Genomic DNA, 27,586 nt, shown 5'->3' on the forward strand with positions numbered 1-27,586 from the left:
GGGAATCACAAGACATATTTTAAAAAAAGAAAGGCCAAAATCGAAGCAGAGACACTTTTAAAGGCTCCAAAAACACAGCTTGCTACATTTCCCATAATTACACCCTCCTAGCCTGCATGACATATGTCCATGTCTTTTGAACTTCAGCCCCATATTTTGCAACACAGGCTCTCTGTTATAAACGTAAAGCTTTTAAATATTGATGGCTTTAACTTTTGTGGAAATTGCTTTTTGTCACTGAGACACGTGGTGATTTTTACGTTAATGTTTCTGATAGTCTTCAATTGTATGAGCGTGAATGAGATAATTTAGTGATTTAAGAAGGCAATAAAATAAGCGTATCTCTTTTCTCTCTTTTCAGACTTCTGTCTTCAAGTTAGACTTGTATTACGCTGAAACAGAAATGTCACCAGGTCTCACACCACGTAAGACTGCCTTTGTGACTTTTATGTAGAAGTGACCAGGGTGCGTATTTAGACATTAATAACCAGTTGAACCAGTTACGGATAGCCTTCATGACAACATGTTTGTGTCTCACCTACTAATATTGTCACACTGAATTTGTTTTTATAGGGGGACATATTGTATTTTTTTTACAATTTCATCTGTGATAAACTGTATTTGATGACTTTAAATGCCAACAGAAAAACTTTAAACAAACAAAAAAAAGAAAATCTGGTTTATTACCCTCTTTTAAAAGGAAACTGAGCGAGCAGTGAGTGATTTGAGTGGAACGAGATGAAACTGCAGCTCGGAGTGATATTGAGGGAAACGGCCTTGAGTGGTTTTGAGCAGGGGAGCACAGGGAGCGAATGTGAGCAAGAAACGGAAATTCTCATCCTCTGCCTCTCGCACCAATGACTCTAACAGCCATACAGCCTTTAAATCATCCAATACGCAGATAACACCGCTGCGCTTGCACTCCTTAATAACAATGGAAGATGGAAATTTTCAACCTCACACACACATCCACGTAAATGTGTGCACTTGCAGAAAGTGCTGATGCTGCAGACACATGTTGATCCATTAGTGTGCCCTCTAGTGCAACAGCATTAATTATTTAATTCCTCTTATCGTTGCCTGCAACTCAAAAGAAAACAATCAAAACGGAACAGTTGTGATTTTCGCAAACAACATCACGCAGCTTCCTCCTTTTTATTTCGGATGACACACAGTTTTACTCTTAACTGTAATCGTTTCACTTTCAGAATGACCATCAACAGCCGATATTGGCTGAATGAAACGGACCGGCGCGTCCTTGTGTAAGTTAGTTCCTCTTTCTCTACCAGGAAGAATGTGGCCGAGAGCCAAGATGGAGGTGCTGCGGTGTCAGGCCTTTCAGCTGCTGCACAGTGGAAGACAAAAAGACAGCTGCATATATAATCACCCCTCCACAGCACACTGCATAATGTGTATGTGTGTGTTTGTGTCGGTGCTGTTTGATTTTGTGTGTGTACGCATATACAATATCTCTGTGTGTGTGTGTGCGCGCGTGTGTGTGCGTGTGTGTGTGCAGAAGTGCGTCAGTACTTTTGCATGATAACGAAACACAGATATTACCTCTGTGTGGTTTCTTTGTGTTACTTAGATCCTACTGGCTCTCATAGCTGCATGTTTTGATAAGTAAACTCATTTATCATACAGAATAAAGAGCGCTTTAATAGCCGTGAATCTCTTTCCACTGAGCTGCTAAAAATGTGAAAATGTGAAAGTTTGCATGTGAATGCAGCTGGACATCAAGCTATTACACTATATATTTATAAAATAAGTCCTGAACTGACCATCATCATGGATCAGCTGATGGTACTCTGCCATTTTTCCACTCTCTAATGGTCACACAGATCGCCATTTCCTGCGTTCAGTGCCAAAACGTCCTCAACCTGTACGTTTCTAATTGAGATTTTAAGGCACAGATCTGTGAGTTTTTAGCTAGGAGAAGGTGGTTTGGCGATTGCCTGATAATGCCTGGATTTAATACATAGCACAGCTGCTGCACAGTGTTAGTATGATATGACCTCTCAGTCGCTAACCTCTGCAGTATGGCACTGAGTTGTCCCAGCTTCCTGTCTCAAGGCAGTGGAGGCGAGCCGAGCCGATCAGCTCATAGCCGATGTCGCAGCCAAAAACAACCTCACCGCCCATCAGGAAGTTGCTGCCTTCTCTGCGACCGAACTCTGGAGACCCGGGGTTCTCACACTTCACTGGCTCTGTTGAAACATAACAAACGGACTCATACATGAACGAATAAAAGTGTCTTTAATGGCAATTTCTCCGACGTGATATTTGTAGACGTGAGTTCACAGAGTGTCTTTAATGTCGTTTTCTGCGACATGATTGCATGTGGGCATGCGTTTGGTACCTGTGCAGTTTTTGCCATCTCCGCTGTACGGGTGGATGCAGGTGCAGGTGTAGGAGCCGTCCGTGTTCTGACAACTAGCGTGTTCGTCGCAGTCAGATCCCAGAGCGCACTCATCCACATCTGAACACACACAAAAGAATTAACACAGATATTTTGACCCTTGTCAATCATCTCTCCCATACATCTCCAGAGAAAATAGAAATTATCTGATGACGTACCGAGACAGGCTGGTGGATTTCCTCCCCACTTGCCACTGTTAGTGCAGTGCACCTTGGTGTCCCCCAGCAGGTAAAAGCCTTCGTTACACTGATAGACAACAAAGCTGCTGGCATGGAAGTCTGTCCCCTGAAATAAGCCGTTCTCCAGAGGACGAGGAGGCCCACAGGACACTCCTGTAACACACATAGAGGAAAGACGAGTATTACTGAGCTCTTAAATAAGAGCTGTATGTATTCAGATTGACACTTATTAAAAACAACTTTTGGTCTTATTCATAATTGACCGCCCTCAGAGAGTTGTAGAACAGAGAGGGGGGGCTGCAGAAGGACGGTGAAACAAAATGTTTCCAAACATTTCTTTATTTTTAAACTTTTGCAACACAGAAAAAAAAAATCTGAAATGACAATACACAGACAAAATAAACCAACACCAGATACAGACAGCTCGGCAAAACAAAGGGGACAAAACACACTGACATTAAGAATGAGAGAGAAAAAAAGAAATTAAAGCACCATAAATCTATCTCCTGCAAAAGGAATACAGTAGATTGTTTTAATTATGTATAATATTTCATAATATTTCCATGCTTCAGATCTCGGACATTTAATAATTTAAGACATGTGAAAATGACATACGGCAGGAAATGACTCATCTACAGCTCAGATCAGAGAGCAGTTAGTGTCTCTGCCTTACGTTCACAGCTGGGCAGAGGATGACTCCACTCTCCTTTATTTTGGCACTGAAGCACCGGCTCCCCCAGCAGGTAGAAGCCAGGATCACAGGACAGCTGGACCTGGGCGCCGGGGCTCACCTCCACAGTCGAGGCGTGCAGGTGGGGCACTGCGTTCTCCAGTTTGGGGCAATCTAGAGAGACCAGGAATGATTCTCAGTGTTTGAGCTGCTTTAAATCAAAAACATTGTAGGCATTTGTCATTGTGAACCCTTTGAAACCTGACAAAATTTGGCCTGATTTATTTCAACGACATGGAAAGAAGTCAATGAGCAACTTAAAAAGAAATAACACAAAAATTAACAAGAAAAAAGAAAATTACCAGATTTTTGGCAAAAAAAGTAAAAAAAAAAAAAAAAAAAAAAAGAACATTAATAATGACCAGGAAAAAAAATAAGGCATAAAATTTTATTAATCCTGTAAAATAATTTTGACATTTGGGACATTTTCCCTATTTTTTTTTAAAATCATTTTCTAAATCTTTAAAAAAAAAAAAAAAAAAAAAAAAAAAAAAACATTTCCTCAGGGTTAAAGGTTTAAATACTTGTGAAAGGTTTGAACACAGAAAGTGAAGTCAATCCTGGTTTCGAAGGGTAAAAGTTGTCTTACCAGCACAAAAGACGCTGCTGAGGTTGACTTTGACCCGGCCCACCACCCCGCTGAGGAAGTCTGGCCAGGCGAGGACGTTCCCTCTGTGGGTCACATGGGACGCTGGACAGCTGCTGGCCAGGACTTTTATCTACAGTATCAAGGAGGGGAAGATCGGTTGGTACAACATGTAAAAATGACATTTTAATGACATTATTATATGTTGAATTACCTGGTTTCATAAATATGGGTTCAATTTCGCCTAAGCAATTGTAACGTAGGGATTTTGAGAAACACAAGTTTATGTTTTTAACACTTTGAAGATTGAGCAATTGACTTGATTTCTTATAAAAAACTTTTTAAGTGCAAAATTTCTAACTACAATTAGCAAAAAGAAAATAAAAAAAATAAAAACAATGAAAAAGGTAAAACCAAAAACAAAACAAACTAGTTTAAAAAACCTGGAAAAACCGCTGACACTCTGCATTTCACACCAAAACAATCTGAACTGATAAATAGCACTACAGGTGAGAGGAAAAATATGTATTTTGAATTTGACACTGGAAGTGTCCCTTTGAGAAAAACACCAACATTTACCTGCTGAGGTGTGAGAACACGATCCCAGATGTTCAGCTGGCTGATGGAGCCGACAAAGGACTCGACAGGGTTGAATCCTTCACCCCTCTGATCCTGGTCCTGTCCCAAAACCAGCGCACCACCACCTACAGGACACATGTTAGGGGCCAGAGGTTAATCACAACTCACTGAGAAAATATTCTTCTAGTCTACTGAAATACAGTTTTTGTAAAAAAAAAAAAAAAAAAACGATCAGAATAAAAGACATCAAACACTGTAAGTTATTAGTACATATAGACTATTGTTATAGCAGAAGGTGACGAGGTCGAGGATAGCACTACACCTGGGATAGTGGTGCCGACTGACAGGCCTTTGCCTCCGTCTGAGGGCTTCCCATTGATGTAGATTCTCCAGTCGCCATCCCAGCTCCTCCAGGACACCCCAATGTGGTACCACTGACCCGTGTTCACCGCAGGACAGTCAGTGATCCGCTCCTTACCGTTCACATACAGCACCCACCTGCAGGGAGAGAAGAAAAGCAGTCAGAGAGGGAAAAAGGGATTAGCAGAAATATACTTTTTCATTCCTTTAAAGCAAAGGTAAAAAAAAAAAAGAGGGAAACAGAGGAAACATGAGAGTGTTTGTAATTTTATATTGTCTTGATATGGTCTATCTCTGTAGTAATCCTTTCTATAATTTGTGAGACTTTTAGAATAACAATCTGAGCCTGAAAGTGGCAAAAACAAGCACTTTTAGTGGATGTACACTGATGGTACCAAAAATGTTAATATTAGTCACTTAGACACAAAACCTGGGAAGTCCCAGATTGAAAAATCCCAAAGTTAACTCTCCCAAAGAACGTCACTGACCCGTTGTAGTCGATGAGAAGGAAAGCGTTGTCGCTGCCCTCCACAGCGTAGGAGACAGGTGTGCCATAATTGGTAGTGTCTGATGACCTCATCCAAAAGGTGCAGGTGATCTCTGTCAGCGCCGGCATCACTCCGTCCATCATCACGTAACCATGGATACCAGACACCTCAAAGTCCAGGTTGAAGGCAGAGGACATCTCTGAAAGCATTTTTATACAATTTCTTTGATTAAATTGTTGCTTTATCTTCTTCTACATGACAGTTTTTGTTCTTTTTTAATCAATTATAATTCACTGTATAACTCTTTTTCTTGCTCTAGCGTTGCCATGGTAAATGTGTCATCTGTCCTATAGTACCTGTCTCACACCTGGTTCCGTTGAACCCAGGGAGGCAGCGGCAGGTGTACGACCCCAGACCGTCCATGCAGCTGGCCCCGTTCACACAGGGGTTAGGATCGCACTCGTCCACGTCCACCTCGCACAGGCGGCCACGGTAACCCTCCACACACTGACACCTGAGAGACGGAGGAAAAGACATGGTACAACACCTCGTACAGGTAAACATCATGACGCACATCAACATGCAATGTTTTTAATTGAACTCTATTAAGAAACTGTCAAGTTTTATGATAATTTGGAGATATTCTTCCCAAAAATGTGGAAATAAACTCTATTCTGGGGAGACGACACTTAACACGTTCTTCTGCACTGCATTTCGGGCAGGATGAAGAGTGTTGCTATATAAACCTGTATTCTCTGTGTTTTGTTTGTATGTTTTGAAGATTTAATTTCCAGTATGCATCGTGAACATTAGGGCAAAAAGTTGCAACAGTCATGCTTAATATTACCTTTATTGGTAAATATAAAAATGGGGTGGTACTCCTTTCAGACCTTTCAGGGTGTTTTTGTTTTGTTTTCCTACTTTTGCATGTTTTATTATTTTTTTTCTTAACATGTTTGAGTTCAAATCTAATGTTACACAACTTTAGCGATTGCAAACTGATTTATTTACAAATTTTCTCTAACCGCGTTGCATCCTGAAAAGTAATATTTTAAATAATGCACATAAATCAGGATGCAGGTGCATCCGAAATCAGTACTTCTCTATAAAATAATTCAGTTTAGGATGCAGATCATGTTCAAAAACCTGTAATCTGTAGTGGACTAACATTAAATCATAGTGCATGTAAAAAGGACAAATGTACAAATGCAAATTGCTGCTTTGTCCCTTTAAAACCTTTATTACCTGAAATTGTTGACAGCATCGAGACACGAGCCTCCATTCAGACAGGGGGCGCTGTAACAGTCATCCACGTTGACCTCGCAGCGATCCCCCGAGAAGCCAGCGGCACAATTACAAGTGTAGCCGCCCGTCAGGTCAACACACACAGCACCGTTGAGACAGGGGTTGGAGAGACACTCGTTTATTTCCAGCTCACAACGAGATCCTGCAGGAAGGAAAACCACCCCATTATAAATATTCAACTCTTTATATAGCACGTACTTTCTGTACAGTCTATACAGCAACTGTTCATATTGTACAGAGTGAGCAAGTTCTGCAGGTCAATAATCCTCATGAAAAATTATCTGATGTTATGCAAAAAGTTTAACTGTCTCATGAGAAATTAACTGTCAAATCAAGAATGCCTAGAATGGAAATGTAAGTGTGCTGTAATCTAACCTGTGAAGCCGCTGGCACAACTGCAGGTGAACTTGTTGACCTCGTCCACACACACACCTTCATTCAGACAGGGGAAGGAGACACACTCGTTCACCTCCGCCTCACACAGAGAGCCTGAGACAGACGGGGGAAGAATTCAGAGCCAAAGACAGAGAGCAAAGATACAATATATACAATATGTGATTAGGGGCATCAAATGTATAGAAGTTAAAATGACAGGAGGTCTTTGCACATGAATAGATCATAATTTGCTGATTGAGGCAAAAAAAAGTCTGCATTTAGATTATTTAAGAAGTCAAATGACATTGTTTTGACAAGTACATAAACTGTGTAATTTAAAACTCCTATGTCCTTAATGGTCCCTTACCTAAAAATCCCGGCTTGCACTGACACTCAAAGTCTCCCATACCGTCCTTACACAGGGCTCCGTTCTGGCACGGAGTGGAGTCGCACTCGTCGATGTCAATCTCACACTTTGCACCTGGGAGAGAAATATTGGAGGCTGTATCAAACATCATAGCAGTCGTGTACAACACAGACTGATGTCCGTTGTCACAAATATTAACACACAAAAGAGAGTTGCAGCTAGATATCATTAACACGGCAATGATAGGAAACAAAACATACAAACTGCGGCTATAATGGTTGTGTATTCACCCCGAAATGTTACAGTAAGGGGGTCGCGGTCCATTGATGTTCATAATGTCAAACCAAATCTTAGAAGAACAAGTTCTACAGTTCAGATATATAGTTAGTTGTGTCCTGTTGTTGTTTACAGGGTTACTCTTTATTTTTTTTGGTTTTAATATTATTTATATTAATATTTATATATTTGTATTTTCATTTATATTATATTATTATTAAAAATTTATTTTTTTCTGTACTTAATAATGATTATTTTTAGATATTTGGTTGTGGTCATATGCATATATATTCAATTAATTAGAGTATAGCTTTAAAATAATAAGGAAGCTGGTTAAAATTACAATTTGGTGATTTATGGAGGAGGGATGAGATTAAAAACCAAGTTGTCACGTGTTTGACCATTTCTTTTACTTGATGGTTTTAATTATAAATAATTATACATATTTTTTTTTTGCCTGTTTGCTTATTTTTATAATAATTTCTCTTTTCTTTTTTACATCTTCGAAATCAAATAAAATCAAATAATGGAGGTTATCACTGGGTAAAATTTGCTGAGTCCTCAGTATCATGGTTATGATTTTCTTTGACACTATTTATTTATTTTTTTGCTGTACCAAACTCACACCAAACCATGACTTCTGTGTTCTGTTACATCCCGACAAACCACTGTTTCTAATCCTGTTCATACTGTTGAACGCTCCAAAGTTCTCCTCCTTTCATTAAAGTTGTTAATACATAAACACGACACCAGCTGAATCTCAGACCGGAGCTTTACCTGTGAACCCAGGCATGCAGGTGCAGACGTATCCCGCCCCGACCTCCTCACACGTGCCCTTATTCTGACAGGGATTCAGGAAGCACTCGTGGAAAACCTGCGGGGACAGATCAACGTGTCACACACACAGTTAAACCTTTAATGAAAACACAGCAAGAGTTTTAATGTAAATATTTACTTCACAGTTTGTACTGTCACATCTTTGACCAACACGTTTTTGATCCTGGTGACGTTGACATCACTGATTTCATTAGAAAACAGTTAAGGCAAAAAATGAAGAAAACAAAAAAAAGCAAATTTGTCTTGTATAAAATTTGATATTCAATATATGATTGAGTTCAGTTCAATTAATTACAATTTTTAACAGAAGTTTTCAACACTCAACTAAATAAAAAGGTTTAAAAAAAAAAAGTAACATTATGTAATATCAATGTAATTTATCTACATTAATTAGAATTTTTTTCTGTAATAAAAAAAAAGGAGTAATCGTTGGTAATAAAAGTTACCGCTATCTTTTATTATTATCTACTGTGGTGTATTACGGCCATTCTATGTGTAAATGAATTAATGTGGAGCTGCGGGATAAAAAAGTACAATTTTCAATGAATAAATAAATAAACCACAAATGTTCGAAAAAGAAAATTTTGAGGTTTCTGAAATTAAAGTTGTAAATTTAGGAGAACCCCCTCTACCCTGTTGACTATTATGACCTAATAAATTAAACTTTATATTTGTAAATTTACAGCTTCAATCCCGAAACATTTTTTTTCTCTGATTATTTTTGAGGATTTTGGACATTTAAGACCTATAATGGTGGTAAAATGTTAATGTTAAGCCATGTCAGATATTTGCAAGTTTAGTCAAGATAAAGGCGAACCTGACTGCTGGCTTGGTAGTCCTCAACGACCTCCACCTCTGGAGCCGCCGTCACACTCTCCTCTTTGGGAAGAAAACTGGAGCCAAAACCTGACAATGACACCCAGAGAAAATACGGGCAATGTAAGCACAGACGAGTCGGAAAAACACAGCAAGGATCTTTCCCCTCGCTACCAGACTCACAGACGGTTGTGATCTGTCGGAACAAAAGCGTGTATTCTTATTGAAAACTGGCAGCGCGTCCTGACCACTGTTCGTTCCCACACTGCAGGCATGCAGGGTTACTCATTTCCATTCTGCAGCGGAGCAATAAAAGTCATATTATTTCCATTTCCCCCCTGATCTCGTGCAGTAATTCCTTTTCCAATTGGATTGAGCTGTCACAACACACATCAGACGCCACACAACTGGAGCGAGTTTAGAAACTGTAGAAAAGCTGTCGCACAGAGCGGCCAACGCTGAACGGCTCCACTCTGCTGACTTCACTCGACACGTCCCGTAGAAATCTAAGTCATTTTATTCGCCAACTCAACACAACAATGGTGTTAAATTAAAAGTCTGATGTGTGAACATCTGCTTAACTCTGCTGTATTAAAAAATAGGGCCAAGGTGGAACAAAATATGATTTTAGTTTAAAATTACATTACAAAACTAAGAGAGGAGTCCTTTCTATGACAATGCAACACAACAGGAAATACAACACAGTCACTGCCTTTTATCGGTCCACATCTCAATTTGATGGATAATTTGTGGCAAGTATTTCATGTGTTATATCTGTCACTAATTTAGATCACTTTGTAGAGATCTGTGTTCACTTGGTATTAAAAGGACATTTGTCTGTTGATTGGTGTCAATAAATAAATAAATAAACAAATAAATACGCTTTTTTTCAATTTTGTAAAAACAATTAAAAAATGGAAATTTTCCGAGGGGGTGAATACTTTATGCAGGATCTTTATTTATCATTGCAAAATCTGGAGAAAGTCAGTTCAATTTGAGGTATGTAAGGTTGTTTTCACACCTGTATTTTGGGTTATTTGGTCCGGATCACTCTTATTTTTGGCTATATTTCTTTCTTTGAGTTAAACAGCACCCACAAGCCCTTTTTCCATTATAATTTCTGTCACATTTTATTTATAACAATAATACTAAATTCACTTCAAAACTTAAATTCACCAAAAACATCTTGTTTCAGGATGCTTCTCTCTTCCTTTACTAGTTAGGTTGTAATATAAATGTGGGTTGGTCCCGGATATCCTGCAGTTTAAATTATGGCTAAACTGAAGACTGGATTATTTGGATTATTATTTGTGCAGCTGGGTCAATTGAATGCGTAATTAAACATGCTGGATCTCCAAAGAGCAGTCCTGACACCATCAGTGAGACCTTAATAGTGGTGTAGAAAAGCACCAAAGAGGATAAAAAATCATCTGCAATTTCAATTTCGTTGTTTTTTTGTCTGAATTTACACAATATATTTTTTGGGAACAACAGTAACGATCAGCGATTTTATTTGTCACTTACTGGAGCAGTGCTGTATGGTGGTTGCCCCGGTAACGGTGGTGGTTCCATAGAAGGGACAGGAGAGGCAGTAGGAGCGTCCATGTGCAGGCTGGTAGTAATCTCTGGGACACGGGTAACAGGGAACCAGACCAGTACGAGAGAAATGGCCTGCCGAACACGGGACTGCAGGGGTAGAGACCACAGAGGACCAGAGCGTCAGAAAAAGGCACAAAGAAATAAAGGAATATAATGAAGCAGAATCACCCCAAAAAATGATTAAAAAGTATCATTTGCTGGCTGAAAAGTGCAAAATCTGGGAGCTCCAAGTCTAAAGGTTTATGTTATTTTTGTATTTTAAATAGGAAACTCAGGTAGCAAATATTTTCGCAGTTTCCAGGTTTAAATTCCAACTTTTAAGGGCAATCATACGAAATTTCCAAGTTGTATTCCTGACATAATTGCACATGAATGGGAAATACTAACAGACACATTTTTGCTTACAGGCTGGATTTGTATTTGTTTTTGTTACCTAGCAGCATTTAGAGTAACACCAGAATGATTAAGGGTTTTCAAAGTTAAAACAGGCAAGTTGATAGGACAATGAGGGAGTGCACTCCACACTGTCAGACTGTATCACCTCCACACTCCGTCTCATCCACTGCTCCTCTGGTGACGGTCGAGGTCTCGTCCGGACAGACGAGACACTCCCTGGCGCCAAAGCTAGGCTGGAAGTGTCCCAGCGGGCATGACTCGCAGATCTCCAAGCCATTCAGAGAGTGACTACCAGGCTTACACTGCCCTGCAAACACAGGCAAATCACCACATCATCAATATTCAGACACAGAAAGAACATCAAAAAACAGGATATTTGAAAATTAAGCACTATTTGTGAATTATTTCTTATTGTTTATTCTGCCTTGTAATGTCATTTACAACAGCATATTAGTGCCAATGTAGGTATAAAAAAAATGCTGAGCCAGGTGTGTGTGTGGGGGTAATATTCCAAGAAAAAAATCAGAATTTCCTTGAAAATTTAATTTTTATTTATTTATTTTTAATTTAAAAGTCCATGTGGGTAATAAGTTGTTGTGGTAGAGGGACAGTCAAATAAAAGTTTTTCGCCAAGGAGGCCTAATATCCAATTTTTTCTTGTAAAATTACCCATTTATTTTTTTTTTTATTTAAAATTGTATTATTTTTCTTTAAAAAATCCCCCCCTCCCGAGGTTCAGTAATTGTTCTTGCTTTTGTCGCCTACAATGGCCTAAATATGCCGCTGTACAAGTCACAGAAAGAGTAAGATTAGAACAGTAAGAGGCCATTCGTGTGCATTTTTATTACTAAAATTGCCCGTGTATGCTGTTTGTCCCTCTGTAAAGCTGAAGTCCACTATGTGAACTCATCTTACCCTTGCACTCAGCGACGCTGCGGGAGTGCAGGTAGGCCGTGGACGTTCCCTCAGGGCAGGACTTGCACTCCAGCTGACCCTCCTGGTCCTGGTACGAGCCCAGCCAGCAGCTCTCACATTCGTGATATTCCAGAGAGAAGTACGTTCCCACAGGACATTGGACTGCAACACATCATACAAACAGCGATTTACTGAAAAACCTTTTAACAGAATTTCTTAAAATCCCACATTTTTCATAAATTTCATATATGTAAAAAGGTAAAGAAGTCCTATTCCACAAAATGTGGTTAGACTCACCGCACATCCTGCCTTTGAGCACCGAGCCCGGCCTGCAGAACAGAGATGGCTTTTTGCTCTCCAGAGATTTGGGATCGGCTAAAATCATCTCCGAGGACACGTGGAAACTGGACAGCGGCTGCTTGGCCAGCGTTCGCTTCAGGCGATTGGTCAGCTGCTCCAAGGTGCGCAGCAGTCTCTTCTGATTGGCCACCTCTATTGAGTCGTTCCTCGACAGAGGCAGAGGGATGCTTGCTGGGAGAATGGACAAAGTTTAAATGACTGGTAACGAACAACTGATGGTATTAAATATAAAAAACACAGATGTAAAATAAAAATATGGTGGACGATGACATATACATATATTCCCAGCGCTGCAAAGGTCAATAAACTCACAACAAATCATATTTACCCCTCTGAAACCTGAGCACATTGGTTTGGAGAGAAGCAACTTAACAAGAAATGGCCCAAAAATTATTAAGTTACAAGTTAATTACCTGTAAATAAGCAAAAAAAAGAAGACAAAAAAAGCAAATAAAAAATTGATGTGACCTTAAGAAAATGATAAAAAAAATACATTTATTTTTTGTCTGTAACATAACATTTAATATATAATTATAAGGAATATAAATGCAGTGTTCTGGAAGATTTCACCTAGTTGCTCATTATGTTTCTTCCTCATGTTTTCGAAAGAAATCACACCAAACTTTCTCAGGTTTCAGATATTTAAACGGGATAACTGATGTCTCTCCAGGTGTTAAAGGGTTAACATACCCGTGATGTTGAAGTAGATCTGGATCTTTTGGTCTCTTGTGGGTCCGGTTATTTTTCGGTGCCTCTTGGAGCGGGGTTGGCGTTGCATGCTGCTGTCCTGCTGAGGCCTGGCGAGCTGACGGCTGCCCGTGGCAAAGCCCGACTCAAAGTAGGCGTAGTCCTGGGCGCCCTGAGGACCCCAGCTGTTGCTCCAACCCCCTGGTGCTGAAAAATATCAGACACGGGGACAAAAGAATAACAAGCTATCAAAATATATGTGGGATGTTTAGTGAGGGTGTACGTTGTGCGTGTAAATCCTACCGATGGAAAATCCGTTCTCGTAGTCGTAGTTGTACTCGAGACAGTGACCCTGCGGCATCACCTCCAGCTTGCAGGTGACATCACTGCTGCTACAGATGTTGGGGAGCTGTGGATAAAAAATAATGTGTTTGAGAATTCATTTACAGTGAACAAGTGTGTATATGTGTGTGCATATATTCTCACCATGCCTCCCAGTTTGGTGTTGAACTCCCCAGTAAAGGATTTGACGAGGTCCACATCGTCACAGCGAGACGCTTTAAACAGCATCTCAAAGGGTTTGATTCCGTTGTTTGCTACTCGGTTCACTGCGGAAAGAGTTTTATACAAAAAAAGGGCTTTATTTCAATTTGCTACACATGCGTGTTTGGTCATTTTTTCAACCAAGTTCTCAGTTTTATTGTTATTTACAAAAAACAAGTAGAAATCAGACAGCACAACAATAGTTTGCACCGTATGCAACGATCCCATCAAGCAATTTCAAAAAGCCAGCAAACAAACCAGCGAGAAACAAAGAAAAACAACAAAAGCAAAAATAACAACACTGCACCTACAAACAAACAAAACAAAAAAAAACAGCCTAACAGGAAAAAAATGATTAAGTATTGAAATTATCCACAGAAATTGTGTTAATGTGGTTACTATTCTGTCTGTTCTTTCGTACATGCTAAGAAGGGTGACCATATTGATTTAGACCCATCTTCTGAGCCTATATTCAGATAAATTATTCTTTAAAGTTTAGCTGTTTTCGACAGTGCATCAGTCCGGTCTTGAATGTGTGAAGCACTACTGTCTCTCCATTTGTTTTGTTTTTTTTATAAAAGCCATGCAATAAGAGAGTTAAAAATACAGATGCTATGAGGTACAAGTAGGAAAAAAATTCTGGTGATGAAAAAAAAAGTAAAAGTATTTTTTATGGAAATAGTTGTAAAAGTCTCCCTTTTGAAAAAAATAAAATAAAATGAGAGAATTGTATCCCCTAGCATTTAAAAAAATGTACATGGTATAATAACTGCCAAATGTTATACTGCAGTGACCAAGAAACTGGATAACCTTAATCCTAGTATTCTTTGCAAATGCAAGTATATACACTGCAGTAATTAGACGTACTTAGGTACACATTGTAAGCACAAGTGCAGGGTAGACAGTAAATATTTAAAAAGGAAGTAACAGAATACGTGGTTGGCTCTTACCTGAGCAGTCGGGCCTGTCTGAAGAGTAGGGCGGCTCCCACACACCGTTGTAGGCGCAGAAGTAGCTGTGCACTGCATCCTGAGTGAAGCTGTAGCCTTCTTTACAGTGAAGAGTACAGTTAACGCCCTCCTCTTCTTCAGTGCAGATGAACTCTCCGTTCACTGGGACGTACGGCTGGTCGCAGGTCGTCCCTGGGCACACACATAGTGAATGTTACCGCCATGATGCAGCATAATATTTTATAATACCACCATGAATACACCACTGCACAATTTCACACTTAAAAATACATTTTTAGATACTTTTATAATTTTACAATGTACAAAGTATCATGCATCAGTGTATAGTCTCGGGTTTTGATTGAGTTATGTGCTTTATTTTTACTTCTTTAGAATAGTTATATCCTATAGAAATTACATTTTTTTCTTTTTAGCAGATGCTTAAAAAAAGAACATGCCTACTAAAACAAAACTAAAAGCAAAACAAACAGAATAAACTGCAGAGGTAAACAGTAAATAGAGGATATAGTTTAAACTGACAGAATAAATCTATGAATAAGAAGAAAAAGTGAAAAGTATTTACACATAATAAACAAAAAAACAGTACAAGGCTCAACAAAAGCTATTTAAAAGTCACGTTGCTGTCTGGCAGTTTCGTACCGTGCACAGTGATGGTGAGGTTGCAGGTGCGGCTGTTTCCTGCCGCGTCAGTCGCTGTGTATTGGACCAGGGTCTCTCCTACAGGAAACATGGAGCCTGGAGTGTGACTACTGGTCACTGTGAGACGACCACCTGAGAGAGACACACACATCCGAAAAGTCTGGTTATAGACATACAGTTCATTTAAACACATTTGCTTTGTGACAGTTAAACAATGTCATAATAATGTTAAATATACATTGCTCAGTATATGATAAAAATGCCCACGAGAAGAACTTGCACCTCTTATGAAGTTCCCAAAAACCACAAATCATTGCCAAAATCCATGATGAAATCAGAGATCTTTAGACCTTCAGTCTAATGCCATCCCAAATGAGCTATTTCAGCTTGATACAAAGACAGTCCTAAAATAATCAGAAACATTCAAATTATTTCCAACATGAATTGTGAGTGACTGAAAACAGTGCACATTTTTTGGAAAAACATTATTTTTGATACTCCAGTCATCCTGCAGAGGGCAGTCTTGACCTGACTCTATTCTCCAGGATTAAATGAGTCACTCTTAGTAAACCATAGAAGTTATGTTAAACAATGATATGTTGACACAGGAATGGTGCGTCTGGGCATCACACGCAGCAGAAAAAAATCCAGCTCCTGAGACTTGAGATGGAAAAAAGCAATAGTCTGGTTAACTTAAAAAAAATGTGAAGAAAGTGATGCATAGAGCCTTGGGAGAGACGGCGGTGATGAGCGGAGTGTATGAGTGTGTGTGTAAAATACTGACACATGGACTGTGAACAAAAAAACATCTGCACTGAAAGTGTGAGAGGCACGGATGAGGTCCAAACAAAAGGCGAAGGTGGGAAAACTGAGTGATTGACCTTTTGTTTCAACTCCATTAGCAAAGTCATTGGAGCAGGGCTGACACACGTCTGGCCTGCTGGAGTCTGGTGTCTCCCCTTATATATATATAGCCTGCGTGTGTGTGTTTATGTGTGTCTACAGCTATATATAGCACTGGCATCAGGGTGTGGGCCTGGAAAAACAAAACATTGACGTCGAAGCAGCGCTGGGCTGACGTTGTGCGGCCCGAAGCAGCCGCAGCAGCCTGTTATTACAGTGTGTGTGTGTATGTGTATGTGTGTGTGTGTGTGTGAGATGAGAGTGTGTTTGATGGGGGGGTGCACCTCTGCGGACAGGTGGGGAACGAGCAAGCTGGGTCTCCTTTAAGTGAGAACTTTGAGGCCTGTGTTTGCATCCATGCCACACAAACACATATCTGAGCTCTGTTATTCATGTGTGCAGCCAGAGCCAGTGAATTACATGGGCCTGACTGCGGGCTGGAACCCTGGAGGAGTCTGGTTTGTTGTCTGTCACCACCACGGCTGTTTGGGTACAGCGAGAGCGCCAGGAGAAAGTCAGCCGGCTCTATGATATTTAGTCTATTTGGCAGAGAAGTCTTGATGCGCTCTTTTATAGCAGTATGGGTCTAAAATTGCTGAGCATCATATCTTAAACACAGCGGGGCAGCTGAGGCTGAAAAAAAAAAAAAGACTAACAGGTTGCATATTAACCCTTTGAAACCTGACCATAATGGATTGATTTCTTTCTAAAACACTGGAGGGCAATGAGCATCTTCACAAGAAATGGCCCAAAAAAGTAGTAAAAAGTTGTAAGAAAACCACTGCATAATGTACGATAAAGGAAAAAAAAAGTTAAATTTAGGTTGAATATAGTCATAATATCATGTGAAAAAAAGTCTTAATACAAGAATGAAGTTGTGGTTTTACAAGAAAAAAGTTGTAATTTTATGAGAATAAACTCATAATATTATGAGACTAAAGTCTGAATTTTATGAGAAAAAAGTTGAAATTTTATGAGAATAAAGTCGTAATTTACAAGAAGGGGGATACTATACTACAGAAATAGACATATTGCCAGCATACTATAAAAACAGCTAGAACACAAGTAAACAGACTATCTGTTACGTGATGTTGAATGCAGGACTTATATTTGTTACAAATACAGAATTGCTATTTAAAAAAAAAAAACAATACTGTTTCAATAATGTCAGAAACGCAGGCACTCCTCTGTTTATTAAACTCATTGTAAGTAGTGCACAGCACGCACCACCAGAGCTCAGTCTCCAGTCTCTACTGGTGAAACAGGCAGCTGAACTGAAAGACACCACAACACCTAATGGTGGAGGGTGAAGTTACAGGACTGTAAATAGCCAGCGGCGAGCAACAGTAAAGAGAGACTGAAGGTGAGTAACAGCATGTTTTTTTTTACCTAAAACTTGATGAATTAAGGATTTATTTCAACAGAACCGAAGCTGGTGATGAGTTTTATATTGTTTCTGTCAAGTTTGAATGAAGTGTATTTTATAAGTTAACAAGGCAATTACGCCTTGTCAGAAAGTTGAATTCAAAAGGTGTACAGTTGTTTTTCTGTTTATTTAGGGAAATTGTTGGTAGACTGGTACTTTTCTTAACATTTTGGGGGTTTCTATTGTTTATTTACAAGTCTAAAAAGCTGAAAGTAAGTTGCGCACTTAGCACCACACACTTATACTGTCATATACTGTATACCCTGGTGAATTTCCAGGAAGGTCTGAGAAATTAGATACCGCTCAGGCTTAATACTGTGCGAATGTCCACTGGATGTGAAAAGGAAACTGCCTGTGGGTGCAGTCCTGCAGTGTCAACTTTAATACCCATTTCTATTGTGTTTTACACTCACTCTGAGAAAAAAATATGATTTGACAAGTAATTCAAAAACATTTAACTCCCGTATGAGTCAAGTACTGTGCTCGCATAATTATACAAATGAATGTGTAAAAAAATGGATGGAAATAGAGCAAATTCTCACAAAAGAGAGCAAAAACACCTGCTTCCCTTTGCTGCCTCCGCCTGTTTTAACATTAATGACATTAACAGACACTGTAACAACCTCATCTGTCCGCAAGTCCAATTCTCTCTCTATCTCTTAAACACAGACACACAAATGAGGCATTCATGCACAATTACAATCCATCCTCTCACCATTGGACCACATGTCCAGTGTCTCTCGACATTAATCACACACACAGACACACACATAAGCCCTCCACTGATCCCCTTTTTCCAGTCACCCAACGGAAAAGATCCTGTTTAACCATCATCAGCGGAGGACGAGGGTGGAGCCGAGTGGAACAGAGGAGCAAAAGAATAAACCGTCTCCGGAGCTGCCGTCTGAGAACGGCGACCAGACATACCTGAGTTGTCGGAAAACTGCGGCACCTCCCAAACGACAGCCGTCTCCGTGTCTGTGGCCTGGACTGTGGGCGGCGACCTGCACCTGTCAATCACCGGGGGCTCCGTATCTAGAGAGGGATACAAGGTGGTTAATGGTAGGTGTAATGAAAAGATAGCAGTCATTTAACCAGTGGTGGAATGTAACTAAGTACATTCACTTAAGCACTGTACTTAAGTATGAATTTGAGGTACTTGTACTTTACTTTAATATTACTCCACTACATTTCGTAGGGAAATGTACTTTTTATCTCACTATATTTATCTGAACGCTTTAGATTTTTGCATAAAAAACATAAGAAGACCAGTTTAAACAAGTACAGCTGCAATGATAAGTTGATTAATCAATCCGTCAATTAATTGCCAACTGTTCGGATAAACAAAGTCTTTTTCTATTTTTTTTAAGAAAATTCTTGAGGGTGTTTTTTAATGTAATTTTGAGGAGTTTTTAAAAAATAAAGTTTAAATTGTGGGGTTAAATTTTGATTGTTTAAATTAATTTTTACTTATTTGTTGCTTTTTTCAAATTTTCTAATAATTATAATTGTTAGGATATTTTTTTCAGTCCATGTGGTTTTTTTCTTCATTTTAATTTTTAATCTAAGTTTTTCAATGTGCTTGTTTGTTTGTGTGTTTTGTTAAAGATTTTTCTGCATTTGATACTTTTAATACTTTAAGCAGTTTTTCCTTAATATACTTTCTCACTTCCACTTGTAAAAGAGTATTTTTACAGTGAGGTATTAGTACTTCTACTTAAATGAAGGATCTGAATACTTCTTCCACCACTGTACTTAACATTCAAAATGCCAACAAAGTCAAACCAAAAAAGTCGTTTAAGCACACAAACACACTGTTACTCCCAAGACTGGCACAGACTACAACAATAGTGAAGGAGCCCAGTTGGGAGCAGAGTGCTGCTCTGTGATCTGTCAGTGTCAGAGGGCACTGGTTAAACACATGTCTCTAATAAAATACCATAACGTTCCACCGCCACAATAACATATGGAAATGTTCACAACTACCATGCTTGAGGTTTTTCCCCCTGACTGCTGCGATTATCAAGCGGTCGCCCCTGTTTTTTGCTCTCTGCGGTAACCCTGTTTGGCACCTGCTGGGGGCGGACGGACTCCCTCACTCAATTAAATCGCAGTTTTACACCAAATGACAGAAATAAGCTGCGGCACAGAGGGAAGTGGAAGGAGAGGCTGTCCTGTAATTGAGAGGCTGCTGGTTTGAACCTCACAAAGGTGAGTGTCCTAAAGTTGGAGCTGACTTTTAGAAAATAGTTTGGATTATTTTAAGTGGGGTTATTTGAGGTACTTGGAGAACTGACGCCAATATCTGTGCTCCCTTTAAAGCCACCAAACACTGTTGAAAAAGAGGCAATTATACGTTTTAGAACTCAGGAGATGCTGGTCTACTGCCAACTTATTCACTTGGTTTACTTAAAGGGCCTTTCATGTCTAAAGTTCTGAGCCAAGGTTCACATTTTTTTATATTGTATACGCTGATTGAGTTAGTTTTGGTTTCACACTGCAAATAAAGGACTATACATGTACATAACACACTTATGTCCTGTTGTCATCCCCTACATGAGCTGCGTCTGCCTTTGCTTGACATTGATTGGTTTGTAGGCCGGCTCTCCAGTTCGCTGGTACCAATTTTCTCTCATCCTCTCTGAGAAATAAGGCCCGGAGTTTTTGTTAGTTTTTCCACCTGACTTTATAAAGTTGTCTCCTTCTCTTCCCATTCAGCTCATTTTGTAATATCGAGTTGTTCATGGACAAACTAAAACTGGCACTATACAATAACTTACATTTGACAATTTTACTTCTCACATCGCACGTGGCACTGTACCACTCTTATCATTTCCCAAAAGCCTTCCTGTAACTGGGAAGAGCTGAACCATCATTCAGTTTAATTTTGGACTGAGATCACCTCTTTTCATTGCTATTTTGTCACACCACTAATTTTGGTTCAGATCAAACTGGAAAATCCAAAAAAAGTGGATTTAGGCAGCTCCCTTGTTCTGCTCTATGAAATTACTTTTTTTGTCAGTAGAGCCTGGTGACTTTGAAAAGATACATAATGACTTCAGTTCCCTGTCAAAAATGCTCTCTGACGGCAAGATTCAGCAGTGAAAATACTCTAAATATAGTGTTCACTTATAATAATGGTGATTATTAAAGGTATTTAAGCTAAAATGCATTCCCACTCACAGCAGTGCATTGCTTAGCTTCCATGTCCAGCTTAATATAATAATAATGGGGATTATTAAAGGTATTTAAACTAAAATACATTCCCACTCACAGCAGTGCATTGCTTAGCTTCCATGTCCAGCTTGCTTCTCCAAATTGAGGGCATGCCGACCCCGATCTACTGCAGGCAATACACTACCTATGATACAATAAAATCCAAAATACCCCTTGAAGTTGTGCCATGCAAGTGTGTCAACTAATTGTATGAAAGCAAAACTGTGACTTTTAAACCACATTCACTCTGCAACTGATTAAAATGTCCCAATAGACATTTTCTTGCCCTTACATGTGTCACAGCTCAGTTATTTTCTACGCAGCATTTCCAATCTGTCACCTTCACTTAGGCTGATGTTCGCTCTCGTCTTCTGAAATACACGTCTGCTGTGGACTAAAGCCAAAGACTTTAAAGACTGAACACATGGTGCTTATTGTCATCGGTTTCTGAAATGTAAGAAATGTTATGCATGCGAAATGCTTCCCTTTCAATCAATGTTTGATGTGGATCACAAGGTATATATTGTGGTTTAGACTGGTACAAGACCCACATGTGACTTGTATTTTAACGCTTCAATTGGAATTTGTCAGCGCTGCCATGGACAAACATATGTTACATCAATCATCTGAAACATATTGTATACAAAAACAGCCCAGCTGTGTGTACTCGAGCCAGAAGGAGACAAAACAAAAGACAAAAAGCCAAAAAGCTAATGTCACATCAGGGAGATGCCTCGCCTTTGTCAGATGTGATGTCTTGATGTCTGCTGTTAATATCTTGTATTCAATCTCAAGTTATTCTAGTGACATAAATCGTAACCGCAGTCCATGTGCTGCATACATTGTTTGGGTCCATGCTGTCATCAGAGGGATGAACTCACCGATGACCGTGACTGTGAAGGAGCAGTTGGCCTGGTTCCCCGAGCGGTCGGTCCCAGTGTAGGTGATGGTCTCCTTTCCAATGGGGAGCAGCTGGGGAGGAGTGTACACTGGCTTCACCTGCACCACCACCTGACGGAGCGACAGACAGTAAAAACGGAGTCACATACAGTACAGTGTCAGAGGGCTCCTGTGTTAGACAGATCACCTTGGCTTGTAACCCACTTAAATGAAGCGGTATGCGCTAATGATCCCTCGTCACAGGTTATTGCTTTTATGTATGTCGTTCCTCAAGGCCACACTGTCTTTGGTGAAAGTGCTTTTAGAGTTTTTGCTCCATCATCTTGGTGTCAGACTCCTTTATCAGCCTGGGGGACTTTAAAACAGGATTAAGGACCTTTAGGACATTGGATGCACATGTATCGTCTCTGAACAAATATACGCTAATTTGTTGCCTGTTGCTTGTGTGAATTTTTAAGCTGTTAGTTTTTAACTTTTACTGTTCTGTTTTTAGTCGACTTGTTCTTGTCTGTCTCTGGCCAGGACTTCGTTGGAAAAGAGATTCTGAATCTCAATGGGACTATTCATGGTTAAATAAAGGTCAAATAAAATAAAATAAAATGTGGAAACAAGAGTGAGTTTTCCTTCTTAATTTTTTCCTTTTGAGGGATTTTTAGGAAACCAAAGAGGTAAACGTAGCCTGAATTTCATAAAAAAAAGTGTTCAGTGCAAATGTTTTGCCCTTGTCATCCCTTTTAATCATAGACCCATCAGATTTATCTTTGGACTCCTTCAGATGCCTCAAACAAACCACTGGCCTAAATCCCTGAGTCACCCAGGTGACTGAGAAGTGATAACCGGTAAAGTTGATTAATTGTTTACTCATTTACAAAGAAAGCTTCTGAAATTTTACGATTTGCCAAGTTTTCAACCAGAAAATCTTTTAGAGGAAATTTTGCCCCCTTTTATGTGGATGTCAAATCAGTGAAATGGTGCATGCTTTAACGGAATGAAAAAGCTAAGTTTGCAGCGGCAAAATCTGCTGTTCTTCCTGCATCCAGCACTGTATAATTTAATTTGACTGTGACGTAGCTGAAGGAAGAACTGCAGAAAATTTAGTCTTGCGGTTTTCTTCGCCTGTATTGCAAACAAGCTACGATTTGTTGCAAATGACCGCATGGCTCTCTGTCATTTTGCAAAAATGGTCCCCGACCAAAGCAAGTTGAAAATCCCTGCTGCACACTTTGTATTGTAAAGTATCTAACCTCTTCTCTAGAGTTGTCGGTGGCAGTCGGGACGTTCCAGCTAACGTTGGCGGTGCCGCGACGCTCATCTGTCTCTGCAACTATGTTGGCAGGACACTGGATCCCCGGTGGTTCAGCATCTGAGGAGACAGAGATGGAAAATAACTATACATTAACTGAGACGGGAGATAATCAGACGAGGGACGAGACTGCAAATTCTTTATCTGATTCAAGTTGATTAAATTACATACAGCAAGACTCAAATATTGCAGATGTTCAGCACATCACATCGTGAACGCACTGACCTCAGCCTGCTCCTTGTTATCACTGAGGAAGTGTACGTGTGATGTCATCTGACCTCTTTAATCACAAGACGTCACACGCTCATTATTGGTCATTACTGAATCAAAGAGAGAGTGCGCCGCTGTCATTGCTCCAACAAGACCAAATCCCACTGATGTCACATATATACTGTATGTAACTGTCCCTAATCCCACTGCATCCATTAAAAACATCAGGCCACACTGGTAAAGAGCGGAGGTCAATAGAAACACAAATGAAATGACGTAGGACACGCTTTATGTCATTGTCATAACAGTTCATGGAAAAAGCAGCTTCATCTTGGGTAAATTAAAATAAACACCCACTCTAAACAACACAGTGCCACAGTTGTAACAAGTTTTAAGGGAACGTGCCATTGGCATGCTGAAGTCAGAAATGTCCACCAAAGCTGTTACCTGTGAACTGTCTGCTATGTCGTTTCTGAGAATTTGGCAGTACATCCAACCAACCTCACAGCCATATATAACCACGGCAGGCCAGGACATCCACATCCATCAACATCCCCCCCCCCCTTTTTTTTAACTCCCCCTTTTTTAAGGCCATTTTCTTGTCACCTTTGACTAATTTCTTGCAATCTGTGGGACTGTTTTTTGAGTTGCTCATTGCCTCCCCCCCCGTGTCTTTGAAAGAAATCAGACCAATTTGTTCAGGTTTAAAAGGGTAACAAAATAGCTTGTGAAAGTTGTCTCAGCACAGCACAAAGAAAGCTGAAGTTGATCTAGGTTTAAAAGGGTTAAAACACCAAAATTTCACACAATTAAACAAGTTAACTGATCTAGACAGCAGTAGAGCAGCAGCTTCAGTGTTTTGTGAGGGAAAATTACTGTTTTTGTTAACAGAGTCTGGTGTTGAAAAGAGCAATATAAGTGCTTCAGTTGTCCATTGGAGAGTGCTGTCTTGACAGTAAGGAAAATCAGTGAAAATATTCTCACTATAGCGTGCACTTAAACTGATACTGACTTTTTAGGTGGCTTAAATGCTTTGCTGCTGCCTCTGTCCACAGCAGTACATTGCTAAGCTTCTGTGTTAGTATTTCTGACTGCTTCTTCAAACTAGGGGCACACGGACAGACATTACTGTATCTAACACACCGACTATGGATAAGCACCTGATACAGCTCCTCTTAAAAAAATCCAAACTATCCCTTTATCTCCACCTATTTGGCTTGTGGCAACTCACCAGCCACCATGACCCTTGGATGAAATAGCATCGTCCTCTTTCTCACTCTTCATGCAGCATGTTGTAACAATGAGAAACCAGCACAGTTCAGTTCAAATCAGTTCAAGCCTGCAGTAAACCAGTAAAGCCTCCAAGAGCTCAATCTCCCATTGATCCGACAGTGGTCATGCCTGTTGCGTTGTGTAAGAGGGCTGCTCCCATCTGGACCTGATGACCCATCCACTTAGGCATCCATCTCTGCTAAACACTAGCACACTCCGCTCCAATCGGCTCTATTCATCTTCATAACAAGGGAGGGATATTTCACTTCGGGTGTCATCGACATGAAGTGAGAGGCGAAGGGAGCCAGAAGCTCACAAAGAGCACTTTCAACTCCGTAATAACTTTCTTTTTCTTGATCTCCTCAAAATGTGGCATCTATATTGCAGCACTCCATCTTTCTTCTGTGTCATCTTCATTTTCTTTTCAATATCTCGCCCTTTACTTCAGCCCATTTGTGCCTGAGGGGATCAGAAAAAAACTCATCTTCTCTCCACTGGCCCATTATAAAACACCTACAGATGACTCATCCTCCCCTCTCACCTCCCTGTTCGCTCTGCCTCTCCGTTCGTTTTCATCTTTATGGCACCTCTTCCTCTCCTTAACGACAGCAGCTCCTTCATTAGCAAACTTTCACCGAGAGGAAATGAGGGGATTGAGGACATGCGGAGGGGAGGCTGGGCAGAGCTGCTCCGCACCACCTGTTTCACCTGCAAGGCATCTGGAGGGCTGCAGCCGATTATAATGATCTCCAGCTCAGTCGGAGCGGAGGGGAGAGACGTGAGAGCTCGGACATGGTATGGTTTGAGTTAGTGACCCGAGGCCTGCTTCAAAACGGGGTTAGCGCCATTCTCACCATTCACAAAGCGGAGGAAAATGCAGAGAGGGGGGGAACAGAGAATGGAAAAAAGTTCTCCCTCCAAGTTTCCTGCTGTTTTCTTTTTATATCTTTCTGTCTCCACAAATTCTGTAGCTTTCCTTTTCTGCTTTAAAAACCCTCTCTTTCTGACTTGAATAAATCCACAAGTGTCTTTCAGCATAAGCCTGTAAAATTAACTGTGGTGTCAGTGAGCTATAATGAACTTACAAACTACCTACGGAGGGAAACCTGGCTGACAGCTACAGTCAAATGAGGCTATAACTATCAATCAAGATGTTTTTTTCCATTTATTTATTGAATTTTTCACAGCAAGAGAACTGCATTGATTGGGTCAAGCTTAGACTGCAGAAAGAAATGTTCAACATTTTCAGATGTATGATTATTTGCTTCCTTGCTGATAGTTACATGCAAAATTTACTTTTTCGTCCACCAGCCAAATGGCAAGTGAGGCTGCACAATTGGAAGGAGCTGCAAGTTTTTGATAAAGGTCAAATTTGTCACAATATCCAGTAAAAATGAAGCATGGTGGTGCTAAAGAGATGCCTCATATTCCAGATGCAGGGGAACATGTTTGTTTGTTACAAAAGACCCAAAAAGATTTTTTATGAATTTTCCTTTTTGTGATAATTAAATTAAATAATTATCAGTCTCAATAAAATCACAATATCTGTCAAAACAATCGCAATATCACTTTTACAAATATGAATAAGATGTAAATATACACAGCGAAACACCTCTAGGGGGTTAAACATGACAATTTAGAGGGAATACTTTTGTATGAGTCTATACACTGGTGTAAAAGGATGATCCTGCATAGTGTACCTTTAGGAAAGTATATGCACATTTTTCATTATGATGAACTTTAAAGGTTCAGTTCGTTAGATTTGGGGGATTTATTGGCATCTAGTGGTGAGGACTGCAGATTGCAACCAGCTGAAACGTCTCCTGGTTATAATTCCTTCATTTTTCAGGAGGTTTTTACTGAGAGCAGAATTATCTGCAGAGGTCTCTTCCTCTCCAAAATAAACAGGCCAGTTGACTTAAACCAGCAAAATCACAGAATGAAGCTTTAAAGATAAAAATAGTTTTTATGTTCTAGGTTTTAGACATACCCCAAATAAATTACCAATCTAACTGTTGAGAAATCCGAACCTAAACTCCTGTATCTGACCTACACGTGCCCAAGTCTTGACCTTTGACCTCAATGTATCTCTACACCCTAGAACCAATTTACAGCCGTCACAGCTGACCTCTGACCTCAAGACTGAACAAGTGAAAAGATGAACACACACACACACACACACACACACAGACAGAGTACGTTACCTTTACAGACGGCTTTATAGACATTAGCAGTCCAGTTCCCAGAGCCCATGCACACCGCTTTCCTGTTTCCCTGGAGAGTGTAACCTTGGCGACAGGTGAGGAGGCAGGCGGAGCCCGGCGACGCCACCCTCTTCCCGCAGGCAGGGGGCGACAGCAGGATGTTCTTCAGGGGTGTGATGGGAGGACAGCGCACCTCTGCAGAAGAGAGAGGAAGAAGAAAAAGATAAATATCTGATGCAGTTTAATTTTTTCCTGGAAAAACATCTGCAGAGCAAAACTCATTGTCAAAATGATCAAAAGCACTGTTCCGAACTGCAATTTATTATGCAATGATTAAATTAGGCCTGCTGCAGGAAAAAAAACGAATCTATTGAGTTTTAGAAGATACAGCCTTTGTGAGCAGAAAAGACAAAACAGAAAAAGCAAATAAATCTCTTCCAAGATAATGATTTCCTGTGTTTCCTGAACGCGATAAAATCTTACTTTCAGCGAGCTCCACCATAAATGCCAACAATGAAGCTATTTTCAGAGGCTGTCTATCAAAATCTGGCACAAAAACAACAAACATTTGGTCGGAAATCAACCTAAGAAAGCCCTAACCACAGGACTCCTACACTGGAGGCCTTTTTATGCATTTTTGGGATGCAGGCCAGTGTGGCTTTCACTTGATGATGGATAGATCTCATTCTCTCTCGCTCTCTAACTCCTGTTTCACTGGCTTCAGC

At 40.0% G+C, this 27,586-nt stretch overlaps 1 protein-coding gene across 2 annotated transcripts in view; it reads right to left on the bottom strand.

Moving 5' to 3' along the window:
- The window catches only part of svep1 (sushi, von Willebrand factor type A, EGF and pentraxin domain containing 1), a 113,314-nt gene that overhangs the window by 22,614 nt on the left and 63,114 nt on the right, over positions 1 to 27,586 (bottom strand). For both annotated transcript variants that reach the window (XM_042511964.1, XM_042511963.1), the window contains exons 7-33: positions 26,862 to 27,056; positions 23,117 to 23,235; positions 21,854 to 21,983; positions 18,684 to 18,791; positions 15,428 to 15,559; positions 14,768 to 14,959; positions 13,761 to 13,882; positions 13,578 to 13,683; positions 13,278 to 13,481; positions 12,525 to 12,758; positions 12,228 to 12,389; positions 11,458 to 11,619; positions 10,842 to 11,003; positions 9,319 to 9,407; positions 8,442 to 8,538; positions 7,389 to 7,502; positions 7,022 to 7,135; positions 6,587 to 6,788; positions 5,698 to 5,855; positions 5,342 to 5,540; positions 4,816 to 4,991; positions 4,494 to 4,618; positions 3,918 to 4,047; positions 3,272 to 3,442; positions 2,578 to 2,751; positions 2,360 to 2,479; positions 2,031 to 2,207 (exon numbers count right to left, since the gene is read on the bottom strand). In XM_042511964.1, the coding sequence (XP_042367898.1) occupies positions 2,031 to 2,207; positions 2,360 to 2,479; positions 2,578 to 2,751; positions 3,272 to 3,442; positions 3,918 to 4,047; positions 4,494 to 4,618; positions 4,816 to 4,991; positions 5,342 to 5,540; positions 5,698 to 5,855; positions 6,587 to 6,788; positions 7,022 to 7,135; positions 7,389 to 7,502; positions 8,442 to 8,538; positions 9,319 to 9,407; positions 10,842 to 11,003; positions 11,458 to 11,619; positions 12,228 to 12,389; positions 12,525 to 12,758; positions 13,278 to 13,481; positions 13,578 to 13,683; positions 13,761 to 13,882; positions 14,768 to 14,959; positions 15,428 to 15,559; positions 18,684 to 18,791; positions 21,854 to 21,983; positions 23,117 to 23,235; positions 26,862 to 27,056 (4,074 nt within the window). The remainder of the gene's footprint in view (positions 1 to 2,030; positions 2,208 to 2,359; positions 2,480 to 2,577; positions 2,752 to 3,271; positions 3,443 to 3,917; positions 4,048 to 4,493; positions 4,619 to 4,815; positions 4,992 to 5,341; positions 5,541 to 5,697; positions 5,856 to 6,586; positions 6,789 to 7,021; positions 7,136 to 7,388; positions 7,503 to 8,441; positions 8,539 to 9,318; positions 9,408 to 10,841; positions 11,004 to 11,457; positions 11,620 to 12,227; positions 12,390 to 12,524; positions 12,759 to 13,277; positions 13,482 to 13,577; positions 13,684 to 13,760; positions 13,883 to 14,767; positions 14,960 to 15,427; positions 15,560 to 18,683; positions 18,792 to 21,853; positions 21,984 to 23,116; positions 23,236 to 26,861; positions 27,057 to 27,586) is intronic.

This window comes from Plectropomus leopardus, chromosome 23 (assembly GCF_008729295.1).
Source record: "Plectropomus leopardus isolate mb chromosome 23, YSFRI_Pleo_2.0, whole genome shotgun sequence".
NCBI classification, from domain to species: domain Eukaryota; kingdom Metazoa; phylum Chordata; class Actinopteri; order Perciformes; family Serranidae; genus Plectropomus; species Plectropomus leopardus.